A 15,786-nucleotide genomic window follows, 5' to 3' on the forward strand; every position below is an offset into this window, starting at 1 on the left:
CACAGGCTCTCCTGCTCCATTGGGGTGGGAGTTGTAGAAGGAAGATACTAGAAGAAGGGATCCTACCACTCAGCCACCTCTATATTGCCATGACAGAGGAAGTTTCTCTTCCTCCACTGCCCTGCCCCTAGTTGAGAGAGAAATTAGGAAACTTCCAGAATAGAGCAGGTGATACCTAAGCCATTCAAGAGACTCAGTGCATTAGAAAATCATCAGGCTTCCACTAGCCATTTCCACAGCTCTTGGTTTTTTTCCTTCCCTGGTCCTTTATTTTGTCTGTACACAGAGTACAAAGCACCCTGTCAGACCACCAATGAGGATAGTGCCACGTTCCAGGAATGTAGCATCTTGGCTGAACAAGTCTCAACCCTCCATTTGTTTCCATCCCAAAGGATCCTATGCAAGATCTAAATCTCCACAATAAGTAAAACTGAAATGAATTAAGTGTGTCTCTGGAGTCCTGTCTTGATTCATAAAAGCAGTGCCCAGGACAGGGCTCACCAAATCCACAGTAGTGACCTGTGGATGAAGAAGCAATGACTCCATCTGAAGATGCTCTTCTCTTGCAAGGTCCTGGGAAACAAGGAGGGTGATGATCACTACCTTATTGTAAGTGTCCTGGGTGCAGAACTTCTATCAATAGCTTCTGTATCCCCATGGTCTTGTACATGCTGTTACTTAACAGTTACATTCAATAAATGACAGAAATGAGTGAATGATGGAGGAAAGGAAAGGAGAGAACATGTGAAAAGGAGAATTGCCTTCACAAGATATGTGTCCGAGGAATACCCTAGAGGAGAAACGGGAAGAGGAGACAACGAGACTCCGTGTTGTTGAGCACTGACCTGAGTCTTCACCATGAGTTCAGTACAGCAGGTCCTTCCTCCAAGCCTTCCCGCCTCCACCTGAGCCTGTGCTGCTTCGGGTTCAGGTCCTTGTTTCAGACCCAGAGGAGAGAGAAGTTGGAGAAAGCAGAACCAATGCCCTGCTGCCATCCTCAGGGATACTCTTTCCACAAGAAACCCTCCCAGGCAGAGCCATCATTTCCTACGCTGCTTCTTCTCAGATGCCGAGATGTCTGCGTTTGTCAAGACTGCTTCCATAGTCCAATCAGGGATAGAGTGTAGCCTGGTGGTAGAACACATGCATGGGAAAGCAAACAGCACCCTCATTGTTCCATGGATATAAACATGTCACCATGTGAGGTGACAGCATGTAAGTTCATTGTGGATATCATTCCACAATATATGCATATACCGAGGTCCATCTTTAACCTGTATTATTTCATTTGGAAGAAAGGAGAGGAAAGGAGGTGCCGGCCCTGCCTCTGTCCATCAGAAGGGACAATAGGGCTTGACTGAATCACAAAGGTAACATTTATTTTCACAAGACAATTCCCAATCCTGTGAATACTGTATGAATTGTTGAGTAAAGGAAATGCATAAGCCAGTGGAGATGAGAACAGACTAGGAACGAGAACTTGCGTGAGAGCTACAAATGCTGACCTCAAAGGCCTCAACTGTTACTTTACTGTTTGCTTTACTTAATGGATTCTTTTTCCACTTACCACACGAACACAGAACTAAAGGAAAGTACATTTTAAAACTGATCTAATGCCAGGCGGTACTGGTACATACCTTTAATCCCAGCACTCAGGAGGCAGAGACAGGCAGATCCCTGTGAGTTCAAGGCCAGCCTCATCTATAGATTGAGTTCCAGGACAGCCATGGCTACATAGAGAAACCCTGTCTCAAAAAAATAAAAATAAAAATAAAAACTGCTCTGAAGTACTGATGCCTAATAGGGATATACATGTGTTTGTATGCTTACCTTCTGTAGAAATAAATGACTGTTTTGTTTTGTTTTGTTTTTTAACTACTTCCATGCTAGCTCCTTGTTCTTGCTCCTCCAACCATCCTGCTAAAAACTTCTCTATTTGAAATTTATTGTTAGGTTCCTTCAAACTATTGATGACCATGACCTCATATGTGGTGTCCTGATATGCATAGGGTGAAGGCCAGTGCTGTGGTTTGAATGTTGAATGTCCCCTGCAGTGGATTGAATGAGATATGGGCCCCTCAGGCTCCTATGTTTGAATACTTGGTTTCCAATTAGGATTAAGAGGTGTGGACTTCTTGGAGGAAGTATGTCACTAGAGGTGGGCTTTGAGGTTTAAAAAGTTTCCCAGTTATTCTCTGTGTGTGTGTGTGTGTGTGTCTCTGTCTCTCTCCAGATATCTCTCTGACTCTGTTTCTGTCTGTCTGTCTGTCTCATCCTCTGCTTCCTGCTTGTACCTCAAGATGTGAGCTCTCAGCTAGCACTCCAGCATCATGTTTGCCTGCCTATTGCCATGCTCTCCACCATGATGGTCATGGCCCCTAACCCTCTAGAACCATGAGCCCCAAATTAAATGCTTTCTTCTATAAATCATGGTGTCTTATCACATAAATAGAAAAATAACTAAGATTTCCTCCAAAGAGCCACACATAAATATTTACCTTCCCCCACCTCCAGAGTAACAGTATTGGAAGGTGCTGTGGGCCCGGGAGGCTTATAGGTGAAGTCCCATCACAGAGTAGAGACGTGGGCACATAGTCCCACCTGTAACCAAGAAGCTACTGATACCTGCTTCAAGAGGGAAAATCAGTTTTCTTCAGTTGAGTGCCACAGGGCATATCAACCACACTTCAGGGCTGGCCTCATGCTCAGAATCACTTGGCCAATTAAAATCAGACTCCATGTGTGTTTTGAGTTTTGTTTGTTTGTTTTGACAGAGAGAAAGAACATGAAGGTAGGTGGGTAGGGAGGTGGGGGGGAGTCTTGGAGGATTGGGAAATGAGAAAGAACATGATAAAAATATATTGTATTAAATTCTCAAAGTACCAATAAAGATATTAAAATAAATGAAAGGTAGAGTTTACTGGGAATTCCATAGGTCACCGAGGCTGTCCTACAGCAAGATTGTAGGATCCCATGTCTCCTGTCTGCCCTGCCCCATTCCTCAGTTGAAGAATCACCATTTAATCCCAAGTGCAGTCCTGCAGGGATGCAGTGTCATCCACCACCTGTAACCATGTGATCCCGTGTGCAGTCCCTGCAGTGATGCACTGCCATCCACCACCTGTAACCATGTGATCCCATGTGCAGTCCTGCAGTGATGCAGTACCATTCAACATCCTCACCAGAAGCCACACTAATGGTGTCTCAAATCTTGGACTCTGAATCTCCAAGACTGTGAACCTAATAAACTCATCTCTTGGAAAATATCCTATACCTAACACTTCAAAGGTGGCTGACACAGCTGACACTGTGGTGCTGATCCGCAGGCATAGCCCAGCTTCGATGCCACAGCCCGCTTTGGTGGATTTTCTTCTCTTGCCGCTTGATGGAGCTGGTTCTTTATATGTTTCAACCATGAGGCCACCTGAGGCTACAGCTATGGCAAGTTGATGAGTAAGAAGGAAATGCACAAGTTCAGCTGACAGAATGAGCATCCAATGCTACCCTTTCACATGCACCCATGCTCAGAGCATGGATGAAACCCTGGGGACTTGGAGAAGCTTTTGTATCATAACTAGTAAGGGGAAAAGAGCATGCAATGTCACAAGAGAGATATCATACTGTTTAAATTCACACTGAAGTGTCATGACTGACACCAGATATTTCCTGAGAGAGTTTTCACTAGGCACAGCACAGATCTCTGCTCCCCACACACATACACCTAACTTGTGCCTATAGATTCCCTAAACATAGGAGCTTCATTTGGGAGTTGATGACTGCTAAGACAAGAGAAGCATAACTTGACTATCTGAAACCCCATGGAAACACATCTCTGGATGTCTATGAGGGTGTTCCCAGAATGTTTAGGTGAAGAGAAAAGACCTGCCTTGAATGCAGGCAGCACCACCATCTCATCAGCTGAATTGCAGACTGAATAAAAGAGAATGAATGGAAGTCCAGGATCCATCTCTGTCAGCTTCCAAACCGCAGACACAGGGGGATCAGCTTTCACAGTCCTGCCACCCTGGTGTACTGTACCTTCAAACCATGGGTCTCATCCTTCCTTAAGTGTTATCTAGAATATCCACACCTACTGGAAAAGTAACTAATACAAGGTCTTGGGAAGATAGAAAGAAAACAAGAGTTCATCCCCAGATAATTCAAACTGTAAGAAATCAAATTTTTGAGGTTTTGAAGCAGGAAGAGATATCAGAAAAACAGCTAAGCCAAAGCCTTCCTTCTGAAGGTGAAGCAGTTTGGAGCACACAGGACGAAGATGAGCAGCACACAGGACGGAGGTGAGTGACACATACTCAGACCAGCAATGAGCAGACAGAACAAGTGGCAAGACCTGGATCTGGCTCCTCTTCCACAATCCCATATATGGAAAGATCTGCAAGCAGCCTGCTTAAAAACAAGCAAAACTCGGGACACAAAAGCACAGAAAGTCCAAGTCAAAAGGCCCCATGTGAATAATTCTTAAGCATTGGTAACTTTATAGAAATCCCTGCATATATGTGATTTCCAGAGAAGAGTCTTGTCATAGCTCATCTTGGAAAATGAAGAAACTCCTCAGCCCTCTCAATCATCTATTAACTCATAACTACTCTGTCCTTTCACCACCCCACATGCTGTCAAAATCCCACCTATACTTCCAAATCCAGTTAAATTCCACGCCTTCCAGTCTAAATGTGTCTTCACACCCCTGTAACCCAGCAATCAGCTGGAGGATAGTGAATGGAAGTTCAGGCCTGAGCTATAAAATGAGATGTTATGTAAGAAAGAAAATCTACCACTTTCATACTCTATGGGAGTTGAGGTATAGATATGAGTGTGTGTGTGTGTGTGTGTGTGTGTGTGTGTGTGTGTGTGTGTGTGTGTGTGTGTGTGTGTGTGTGTGTGTGTGTAAGCCAGGAGTTGACCTGGAGTTTCATTTCTCAGTAGTCAACTGCATCATTTTTTGAAACAGAGCCTCTGGGATCACAGATGAGGTTAGACTGACAAACCATCAGCCCCCAAGGCTCCTCCTGTGTTCACCTCCCCAGAACTGGAACCACAGGCACACACCGCCATGCTCAGCTTCTATGCAGATGCTAAGGGATGAACTCAGGACTTCTCACTTGCTTGGGTAACCCTTTATCCACTGAGCTAATTCCCTGCCCATGGATGCTTTCTTGATCTCATTTTTTCCATTTCCCTCCAATACAAGTCATCTTTCCTCTTAAAAAATATGCAAGGATGGACTGGAGAAATGGCCTGGAAGTTACGAGCACTGGCTGCTCTTCCAGAGGACCCAGGTTCAGTTCCCACCACCCACATGGCAGCTCACACCTGTCTATGACTCCAGTTCCAGGGGATCTGACATCTTCACACAGATATACATGCAAGCAAGCACCAATACACATAAAATAAAAAATAAATGAACCATTTAAAGAGTTAAAAGAGTATGCAGTGCATATTTCTAACCTCTCTCTCCATTCTTCTGACACTATCCCTTGTATTACAACTATTTGTGTTGTCTCTCCTGCTAGTCCTCATAGGTGTGTAAATCCACGTGATTAAGGTGTTTAAATGCAAGTTACAAAAGTCTTGCCGGGCGTTGGTGGCGCACGCCTTTAATCCCAGCACTCGGGAGGCAGAGGCAGGTGGATCTCTGTGAGTGAGTTCGAGACCAGCCTGGTCTACAAGAGCTAGTTCCAGGACAGTCTCCAACGCCACAGAGAAACCCTGTCTCGAAAAACAAAAAACAAAACAAAACAAAAAGTCTAAGGATGTGCTAAGAAAGTGATTTAAGGTTAAAAAGAAGGAAACATGTTTAAGATTTCTTTCCCTCACTGTACTACTGTTGTATTAAGACTCTAAAAGGTCAAGTCTTAACATTAATTAATGGAATTCTGATAAGCTATTAATCTAGCTCTGTTAGGCACTGCTATTATTATTATAGTCACAGGTTGAAGAATTCAAATCCCCTTTGGTTGTTTTCTGAGTATAGACTTAAAAGTGTTTCTCATCATGCTAAAAACGTGTTTCATCTATATACACCCAGTTTTCTGGACAGAGGAAAGAGTGTCCATGCTTTTAACCAGAATTATTTGTGGGTCCCCAGTGACTCAAAGGCATAAGTCTACTGTAAGGATTCAGGCATTACGCTGGCCTGCCCCTGTTACCTGGAAGAATGCACTCAGGCAGGTGCAAAGGACCCCTTAAAAGACAGACCCATGCCCACATATGCTCTCTCTCTCTCTCTCTCTCTCTCTCTCTCTCTCTCTCTCTCTCTCTCTGTTCTTTCTGTCTTGCCTCTCTCTTCTCTTGCGCTCCTCTTTTGCTTTCTCACCCTTCGCCCCTTTCTCTCTCTCTCTCTTCTCCCCCTCTTACTCTCTCCCCTCCCCACCTTTTAATAAACTCAATGGTGAATATATCTCTTGGTTCGTGTTCCATCTCCATACCTCGAGTCTTTAACTTAAACAAAAGAACATTTACCTCCTTTTTGACAATGTGGATTTCAATACAGATTACAAACAGTGGGATTGCTAATGTGTCTAAAACTTGTCTCTTTAGCACATCGACCCCAGATGCTGTCAGGGAGGCCAGTACAAGACTGATCCAGACCCCTGAACATGGATGTCAATAAGGAGGCCTCTGCACTCCAGGGAGCCTCTGGTGGTGGATTAGTATTTTTCCCTGGTGCAAGAAGGGACTTTGAGAGCCCATCCCATGTGAAGGGTTACACTCTGGCCCTGGACACATGGGGAAGGGCCCAGGACCAGCACAGGAAGATTTGGTGGACTTTGCAGAGCCCCCGTTGAGGGCCCTACCCTGCCTGGGGAGTGGTGGGTGGATGGGGTGGGGGTAGGCTGGGGGTGGGGGAGGAGGGATGGGGTGAGGGGAGGGAGAGGGAGAAGGGACTTACATGTGAAACAAGCTTGTTCCCTAACTAGAACTAATAAATAAATTTTAAAAAAAAACTTGTCTCTTTTAGTAAACTCAAAAAAAAAAAAATCTGGGAAGCTCCATATAAGTACTGGACTCCAGGTAAGTACTGTCAGTCAACAGCCTAGATTTCCCCACCTACTGCCTGAGGGGATCCTGAGAGGATCTCCTCTTCCCTTTCTCTGGTCTTGGGACCCCACCTCCCTCATTTTTAGGAGGATATTTTTTTTCTTAGGTCCTGGTAATTGAGAGGGGACTAAGAAAAAGCTTTCTTCCTAAAACTTAACTTTGTTTTCTGCCAGCATCCTGCCAGGTCCCCTCAAAATCTCCATCTGGGACAGCTTCCAAATGGCTAGCCTGAAGTGGTTCAGCCTCACAGGTTTCTTCAACTAGACTTGCACTTTCCTAGCACCAGACCACAGCCTGGACAGTGAGTGAAACTGCCAGCTATCCCAAGACTCCGCCAGCATCTCAGCTTTCTCAGGTCCCACATAGATGCAGGGCCCTGGAACAGCAGGAAGCAGCCTAGAGAACATAGCGCCCCCATCCCCTCACCAGATATGCCTTCCTATTCCCTCACTTGTTTGTTTGTTTTTGTTTTGTTTTTCAAGACAGGGTTTCTCTGTATTGCTTTGGAGGCTGTCCTGGAACTCGCTCTGTAGACCAGACTGGCCTCGAACTCACAGAGATCCACCTGCCTCTGCCTCACAGGTGCTGAAACTAAAGGTGTGCACCACCAACACCCGGCTTTCCTCATCTTTTTATAATAAACAAAAGGGAGAAATGTTAGCTTTGTGCAGCAGACTGCCTCTGCCACTGAAGCAGTTATATCATCACCTGTCGCCAGTGCCTTTCCGCTATGCAATGTGTGCACCACTTAATAGTGTCCTCCAGGCACTATTCGCTCTCTTGTCTCTTGCCCCTTGCTCCTCTCTTGTCTCTTCTCTGTTCTCTGTTCTCTGTTTTTCTGCCTGTCTGTCTGCTCGTCTCTCTCATGTCCCGACTTTGACATAGCTTTGGCTCTTTCACTCCCCACCCCACCCATAGACCTCTTGCACTAGCTCCATAGTATGCAGTGTGCTTGCTTAGTGGCATACCTTGTCAGGGCCTGAAAAGTACCCACTTCGACTTTCTTTTTTTTAATCATTACAGTGGTGACAGTTACATCAAGTCAGGTCCTTTATTTAGAACAGGAGAGGACTCTCTTGCTTTGGTGAAAGGTCACCGAGACCCTCACCATCACTAAGCAAGCAAGGGTCTGCAGTCCATTGCTCCCATCACACACCCTTTGGCAAAAGTCCTCAAGAGTCCAGTGGTGTCACTACAGGGTACAGGGCTCAGAGACAGATCAACTTCATGGTGATAAAAAGAGCCAAACTGAGGTAGCCTTAGGGAAGAGGCATTCCAGAACATGGGGCAGGAGTGACAAGGACATCAGGAGCTCACAGTTTCTTGCAGCGCCACTGTTCTAGCTTCTCAGAGCACAGAGGTTTGTGTGCCAACCTATTCATGGAGAAACAGACAAAATGAGTAGGCTGACTGGACCTTTCTTTGTAATTTACTATGCCAAATAATGGGTTCCATTATGATATCGATTCCATTATGGCATTTTCATACATGTATATCATTGTACTTTGCTCAGTTACCAACACTCGCATGTTCTCTCTCTCTCTCTCTCTCTCTCTCTCTCTCTCTCTCTCTCTCTCTCTCTCTCTCTCTCTCCCCTTGCTGGTATTTAACAGTGTCTTAGCAATAAAGCTTCTTCCTCAGGGTGAGGTGAAAGATTGTAGACAAGAAATAGACATTCTGAGATACATGGCAAGGGCTTCTAAATGGAATAGGCTCGTTAAAATAATAATTGACAAAATCAAGGAAAGGGCAGATCTGGAAAAGATATGTAATGATACCAAGGGCTTGCTTTAAGACTAAGAACTGGCCAGGGGACATCAGCCTTCCAATAGGGAACTTCTTACCAGGGAAGTTGTCACACAGAAATGACACAGAAGAACATTTTTAAAATAGACCTTTGTGTCTGCCAGATGAGTTTTGCTCTGGAGACTCTACCCAAGATTAAATGGCCAGGGGGTACAAGGGAGGAAAGCACATTGCTCTCGGGAGGAGACAGAAGACACGATTTACCAGTAGTCGATCCCTTTGATAGCCAGGATCTTCTTGGCACACATTTTGTCATCGGTAAGGTCATCATCCAGGAACTCTAGCAGAGTGCAGGAAGAAATGGCAGCTAAGAAGTGCAGCTCAGAGAAGTGATGGGCTCATTAGTCCCTGGGTCCAGGGGGCATGGCTCTGAGCTGAAAGCTTGACCTAGTGACTTTCTATATGAAAAGGCCAAACTAGTAGCACCCCCCGCCCCAGGTAGGGACTTCCTACCATTCCCCAGACACCTCTGAGAAGTCACCAGCTTCATCACACCTGAAAATGCAGACTTCCAGTCTCACAAACAAATTCACTCTCCCTGAACTTTGTGAGATAGGGGGACTTTCTGGGCATGTGTAGATCATGCACAGGGATCAGTTTCTTACTAAGCATCATCACTTCAAGTCACAATGTTCTTAGAGAGAGACTCCTGAGATGTACTGGGTACCAAGAAGGAGACTGCCTCTGAGGATGGTTATAGGGAAGCAGAAGAGCAGGGTGAAAGACGCTACTCACTGTCGCAGGAAATGCCACAGATGTTCTCTGACTCGGGGATCTCACTACTCTCACACCAGTGTTTGTTACTGATCTGGAAGAGCCCGTACTCTGTGCTGCCATTGTTCTTTACTGTAGCTTGTGTGTCACAACCACTGCTGTGGAATATAATGCAGGTCCCTGAGGGAGACAGAGGAAAGACAAAGATGTGTAGGAGTAGCATAATTGAGGAACTGGTTTCCCTGCAGAAAACAAAGGCCTCCCAGGTAATCTCCAAAAGTAGTGAATTACAAAGTCTCTCCATGAAGTGACAAGGATCAGACAATGGAAGGAAGGACAGAAAAGAAAACTGAATAAAAGAGAACAGAACAAAAGAAGAGCTAGAAGACTACAAGGGGGTGATTGGGTGGAAGTAGAGGAGACGAGAGAGAATGGCAATGAGGAGAGAGAGGAGAGGAACGGGATGAAGCAAAAGGTAGAGTGATAAACTCACATTCAAGCGAAGAGATGCCTTCATGTCCATCCATGTCTCTCATGGCCTGGTACACCTCACATTTTGTGAGTTGTGTGGCCTGAATGGCAGGAAACAAAATGCACACCAGGATCAAAGGAATAAAAGGCATCATTTTGGCAGCTCCTGGATCTTGAAATGCAGAGACTATTCAGCTTCACCCGCTTTTATATCTGAAGAAAGCTACTAGATCCCTGGCACCACGCCTGCTATCCAGGAAGATGATGAAGAGGGAGTGCTTATGCCAAAATAGAAGCTCTGAGCCTGCCAGCTTCCTGCCATCATTTCTCCCTAACTTTCCTCCCCTCTTCCCACATGTAATCAATACCGAGTATTGTTCTCTGCCCCACATGCAATTCTGCTTCTCACTCAGCTTTGGAACCCTTCATTTCTTTTTGGGCTGGTTCTAGGAAGCAGGATGTCTCTAACCTACTTTAGGAACAAAAGGGGGCTTCAGAGACGATACAAGTGAGGCAACTGGGAAACAGAGTTCACAGCCAACTCTGTTCTTACTCCCAAACACATACAGAATGTGTAAAGGTGGGGTAGCATGTCCTAGGATCAAAGCTGGCATTTGTCTGGCCAACCTAGTCATGGAGCAAAGTCCAGAAAGAACTCCTTGATATGGTGGCTCATACTGAGGGCCTCAAAAAAAAGGGATAGAACATGGAGACAGAGAACATGAAGATCAAATACAACTTGGATCCCAAGACTTCCTGTGGAGGAAGATAGATAATTTGAAGTTTTTATGAAAATATCTAGCTATCCTATGAGCCATCACCAAGCTCCCCAGCCCCAATCACCACTCCCATAAGTAACTAGATGCTACATTGGCATTAAGACATTGTGTCAATATAAGGCCAATTTCATAACATTGCTCTTGTGAAAGTAACTTATTCATAGCCCCAGAGTGGGTCACAAACAGTTAGAAAAGGGTGGTCCAAGTCATACAGGACATTTCTGAGTCCTCGGTCAGCTATTAAGTCATCTGCCCTGAGCAAGTGAGGCCGGGTATGAGTTCTGAGTGATTTGTGTAACTTGCTGGCATTGAGTGCTATATTGACAGTATCAGTAATCAGTGTCCTCCTTCCAGCCTGTGTTAATCCTTACACTGGGTTTACAGATTGGGAAATCTATAAACCTGATTTCTTCATTTCCTGAGGATTCCATCCTAACCAAGCCACCTAAGACTTAAAAACTCAAAGTCTTCCAATTTGTTATTATCTGTAAGTCTTCAGGGTCAAAGAAACTCGCTCAGTTTAATCCCATCTCATCTACTCTGAGCAACCAGTGTATAACATAGCATGAATGGAGCTGGGAGGTAGTGGCGCACACTTTTGATCCCAACATTCAGGAGGCAGAGGCAGGTGGATCTCTCAGTTCAAGGCCAGCCTGGAATACAGAGTATGTTCCAGGACAGCCAGGGCTACACAGAGAAACCCTGTCTCAAGAAAAAAATAAGGGGGAGAAAAAGAAAAAAGGAAACATGGTAAGAATGAAACTTGTATGGAGGATGTGGGGAACCAAGATGAGCAGAAACTCCTGGATGGAGAGGGACACACAGCAGAAACACAGCAAACATGCTGCCAGAAGTACTGGAAGTACATGACAAGAATGGGAACTCTGTCACACTGAACAACTCTCATGGAGAATGAGAATAGGCATGAGGGCATAACCTGGAACCACACAGGACTAGAACACCTACCTGGTGAAGTCTTCCAAATAGTACATTGTATACAACACCTCTAGCCCTGGGCCATGGACTAAGTATCTATGACGGAGGAAAGTGGTAGCCCAGAGTCTTAGGGACTTTCTACACTTCCAGGCACTTCCACCTGCCTGTTACATGATTGCATCTCTCTGCCCTTCCTGGTAAGCAATCAAAAGCAATGTAAGGTCCAGGAATCACAGCTAAGCCCAGAAGAGAAAAATCAAGCATGCCCCGGGCAAGAGGAAGCATCATTTCCCTAGAAATGTTTGTTAAAGTGGGGCTACCTGAGGATAGATAGCTCACGGGAACAATTGCAAGCATTTAGAGGAAGATGTCAGTTCCTGGAAGTGGAAAACAGACAATGATCACAGCACTGAAAGAGGAAGAGATGGAAAGACATAAGCACTACCAACAGGAAGGCTCTGGCCCAAATCTTTCAGTGGGGGTGGGTATAGCTCAAATAACAAAAACCCAGAGACAGATATTGGGGTTTAAGCTGCAGATCAGAGAAGCAAAGCGGCCAGCCACTAGCTCTTACCTCTATCAAGGCCGAAATGGAGATCCTGTCCTCCCTGTGACTGGAAACTAACTAAATCTCACATGAGAACCTTTTGCTTCTTCCTTATATACCTCTCTAGTGCTGGGATTAAAGGTGTGAGCTCTGTTACTCTTTTTTTAAACATTTTTTAATTTAGAAACAATCTTATTTTACATATCAGTCCTGCATTCTCTCATGCCCCCCACCAACCCACCCCCTACCCACTCCCCAAGGATAGTGAGGCCTTCTATGGGGGGGGGATCATCAAAGTCTGTCAGATACATGGAGGAGGGCCTAGGCTGAAATAGTATCCTCCATAGGGAATGAGCTCCCAAAGTCCATTTGTGCACTAGGGATAAACACCGGTTTCACTGCTGGAGGTCCCATAGACCGCCCTGGCCTCCTAACTGGCACACACACTCAGAGGGTTTGGTTCGGTCCAATGCTGGTTCCCCAGCTTTATGACTGAGGTACCTGTGCTCTCAGTAGGTCAGATGAATTGTTTCTGCAGGTTTCTCCAGCATGGTCTTGACTCCTTTACTCATCCCTTCTCCCTCTCTACAACTGGTTTCCAGGGGTATGGCTCAGTGTTTAGCTGTGGGTGCCTGTTTCTGCTTCCATCCGCTACTGGATGAAGGCTCTAGGATGGCAATTAAGATAGTCATCAGTCTCATTATAGGGGAAGGGCATTAAAGGCGACCTCTCCACTACTGTCTAGATTCTTAGTTGTGGTCATCTTTGTGGATCTCTGAACATTTCCCTAGTGCCAGATTTCTCTTTAAACCTATTCTGGCTCCTTCTGTTAAGGTATCTCTTTTCTTGCTCTCCTCTATTCCTTCCCTGACTCAGTCTTCCTGATTCTTCTTGTTCTCCTCCCCCTCCTCTTCTTCCCTTCTCTTTTTCCTACCTCCCTTCCCTCCCCCCCCCACCCCGTGCTCCCAATTTTCTCAGGAGTTCTTTCCTCTTCTTCTGAGGACCATGTATTTCTCTCTTGGGGTCCTCCTTGTTTACTATTTTCTCTGGTAGTGTGGATTGTAGGCTTGTAATCCTTTGCTCTATTCTAATATCCATATATGAGTGAGTACACACCATGCTTATCTTTCTGTGGCTGGGTTACCTCACTCAGGATCGTTTCTTCCAGTTCCATCCATTTGCCCGTGAATTTCAAGATTTTGTTGTTTTTTTTCCACTGAGTAGTACTCCAAAATGTGTAAATGTAACACATTTTCTCCATCCATCCTTCAGTTGAGGAGCATCTAGGTTGCTTCCAGGTTCTGGCTATTACAAACAATGCTGCTAGAACATGGTTGAACAGATGTCCTTGTTGTATGAATGTGCATTCTTTGGGTATATGCCCAAGAGTGGAATTGCTGGATTTTGAGGTAGACTGATTCCCATTTTCCTAAGAAACTGACATACTGATTTCCAAAGTGGTCTTACAAGTTTGCACTCCCACCAGCAGTGGAGGAGTGTTCCTCTTTCTCCACATCCTCTCCAGCATAAACTGTCATTGGTGTTTTTTTATTTTAGCCATTCTGGCCAGTGAAAGACTGTATCTCAGAGTTGTTTTGATTTGCATTTCCTGATGGCTAAGGATGTTGAGCACTTTCTCAAGTGTCTTTCAGCCATTTTAGATTCCTCTATTGAGAATTCTCTATTTAGTTCTGAACCCCATTTTTTGTATTTAAATTTCTTTATTCCCATTTCACCCTTCTTGGCTTTTAGTCACATGACATCTACCCTTCTTACAATTTCCTCTCATATTAAAAGCATCATGATCAAGGAAAATCTCAATCTTCTTATCAGCCTCCAAGCTCTTGATGGATAAATGACATCAATACATCATGCTGAATCTCTTTGGAATTGATCTTTCCTCCATTAGAGTTCCTTTTTAAAATTCCATATCTTTATAAGTCTGTCATGTGAGATTTTAACTGCTCTGTCACAACGTTCTCTTCTTCAGTCAGTAGAGTTAGCTCCAGTTCTGTCCGTTTTTGTAGTTCTTGCATCGTGGTCATTGTCTTGCTCAGAGTAGCCCAAACGTGGCTCTTGTTCTCTTTTTGCTCAATAGAAAGTGGCGTAAAGCGTGCACACAAAGCTTGATAGGGAGACTTTATTGCTGATAATTCCTTTAAAATTGCAACTGCGTTTTTCTCTCCTGATGAATCTGGGTGATTAGTCTTGATTTCATATTCCAGCCTATATTGAATGTAATCCAAATCAGAATCAGCTTTCTGGAACATCAGCTTCAGCTTATCGACCTCCACCTCCATGTTGAATTGTACCTGAACCCCATTTCTTAGTTGGATTGTTTGGTGTTTGGGTGACTAGTTTTTTGAGTTCTTTATATATTTTGGAAACCAGCCTTCTGTCATATGTGGAGTTGGTGAAGATCTTTTCCCATTCTGTGGGCTACTGTTTGGTCTTCTTGGCTGTGTCCTTTGCCTTACAGAAGCTTCTCAGTTTCAGGAGGTCCCATTTATTAATTGTCAATCTCAGTGTCTGTGCTAATGGTGTTTTGTTCAGGAAGCGGTCTCCTGTACCAATTCATTCCAGGGTACCTCCCACTTTCTCTTCTAAGAGGATCAGTGTGGCTGGATTTATGTTGAGGTCTTTGATCCATTTGAACTTAAGTTTTGTGTGTGCTGATAGATAAGGATCTATCTGCAGTCTTCTACATATCAGCATCCAGTTATGCCCGCACCATTTGTTGAAGATGTTTTCTTTTTTCCATTGTATAATTTTAGCTTCTTTGTCAAAAATCAGGTGTTCATAGGTGTGTGAGTTAATATCTGGATCTTCAGTTCGATTCCATTGGTCTACCTGTCTATTTTTGTGCCAATACCAAGCTGTTTTCAGGACTATAGCTCTATAAGAGAGCTTGAAATCAGGGATGGTGATGCCTCCGGAAGTTCCTTTATTTTACAGGGTTGTTTTGGCTATCCTAGGTCTTTTGTTTCTCCATATAAAGTTGAATATTGTTCTTTCATGGTCTGTGAAGAATTGTGCTGGGATTTTGATGGGGATTGCATTGAATCTGTACACTGCTTTTGACAAGATTGCCATTTTTACTATGTTGATCCTACCTATCCAAGAGCATGGGAGATCTTTTCATTTTCTGGTATCTTCTTTTATTTCTTTCTTTAAAGACTCAAAGTCCTTGTTATACAGGTCTTTCACTTGTTTGGTTAACAGTACACCAAGATATTTTATGTAGTTTGTGGCTATTGTAAAGGGTGATGTTTTTATGATTTCTTTCTCAGCCCATTTATTGTCTGTATATAGTAGGACTACTGGCTTGTTTATTTTTTTTTTAGTTAATCTTGTATCCTGCCACTTTGCTGAAGGTGTTTATCAGCTGTAGGAGTTCCCTGGTAGAATTCTTCAGGTCACTTATGTAAACTATCATATCACCTGCAAATAGTGAAAGTTTGACTTCTTTCTTTC

The 15,786-nt window shown here is 44.3% G+C and overlaps 2 protein-coding genes across 2 annotated transcripts; both read right to left on the bottom strand.

Annotated features, from left to right (window-relative positions):
- Window positions 1–8,372: 8,372 nt before the first annotated feature.
- Lalba (lactalbumin alpha) lies at window positions 8,373–10,205 on the bottom strand. Its single transcript, XM_027396019.2, has 4 exons — window positions 10,073–10,205; window positions 9,601–9,759; window positions 9,070–9,145; window positions 8,373–8,433 (listed from the first exon to the last, which is right to left on the bottom strand). Exons 1-4 carry the CDS (start codon window positions 10,203–10,205, stop codon window positions 8,373–8,375), a joined length of 429 nt encoding a protein of 142 aa, XP_027251820.1.
- A 4,041-nt stretch (window positions 10,206–14,246) lies between these two features.
- LOC113833534 (spindle and kinetochore-associated protein 2-like) lies at window positions 14,247–14,613 on the bottom strand. Its single transcript, XM_035439214.1, has one exon. It carries the CDS (start codon window positions 14,610–14,612, stop codon window positions 14,247–14,249), a length of 366 nt encoding a protein of 121 aa, XP_035295105.1. The 5' UTR covers window position 14,613.
- Window positions 14,614–15,786: the final 1,173 nt, after the last annotated feature.

The sequence above is a fragment of the Cricetulus griseus genome, chromosome 2 (assembly GCF_003668045.3).
Source record: "Cricetulus griseus strain 17A/GY chromosome 2, alternate assembly CriGri-PICRH-1.0, whole genome shotgun sequence".
NCBI classification, from domain to species: Eukaryota; Metazoa; Chordata; class Mammalia; order Rodentia; family Cricetidae; genus Cricetulus; species Cricetulus griseus.

Excerpts from the sequence above, each read along its gene's own strand:
- Lalba (XM_027396019.2), bottom strand. The coding sequence starts at position 10,205 with ATGATGCCTTTTATTCCTTTGATCCTGGTGTGCATTTTGTTTCCTGCC. Across the intron at positions 9,760-10,072 it reads AGGCATCTCTTCGCTTGAAT|GGACCTGCATTATATTCCAC; the intron begins GTGAGTTTATCA and ends TGTCTCCCTCAG. Across the intron at positions 8,434-9,069 it reads ATCAAAGGGATCGACTACTG|GTTGGCACACAAACCTCTGT; the intron begins GTAAATCGTGTC and ends CTCCATGAATAG.
- LOC113833534 (XM_035439214.1), bottom strand. The coding sequence starts at position 14,612 with ATGGAGGTGGAGGTCGATAAGCTGAAGCTGATGTTCCAGAAAGCTGAT.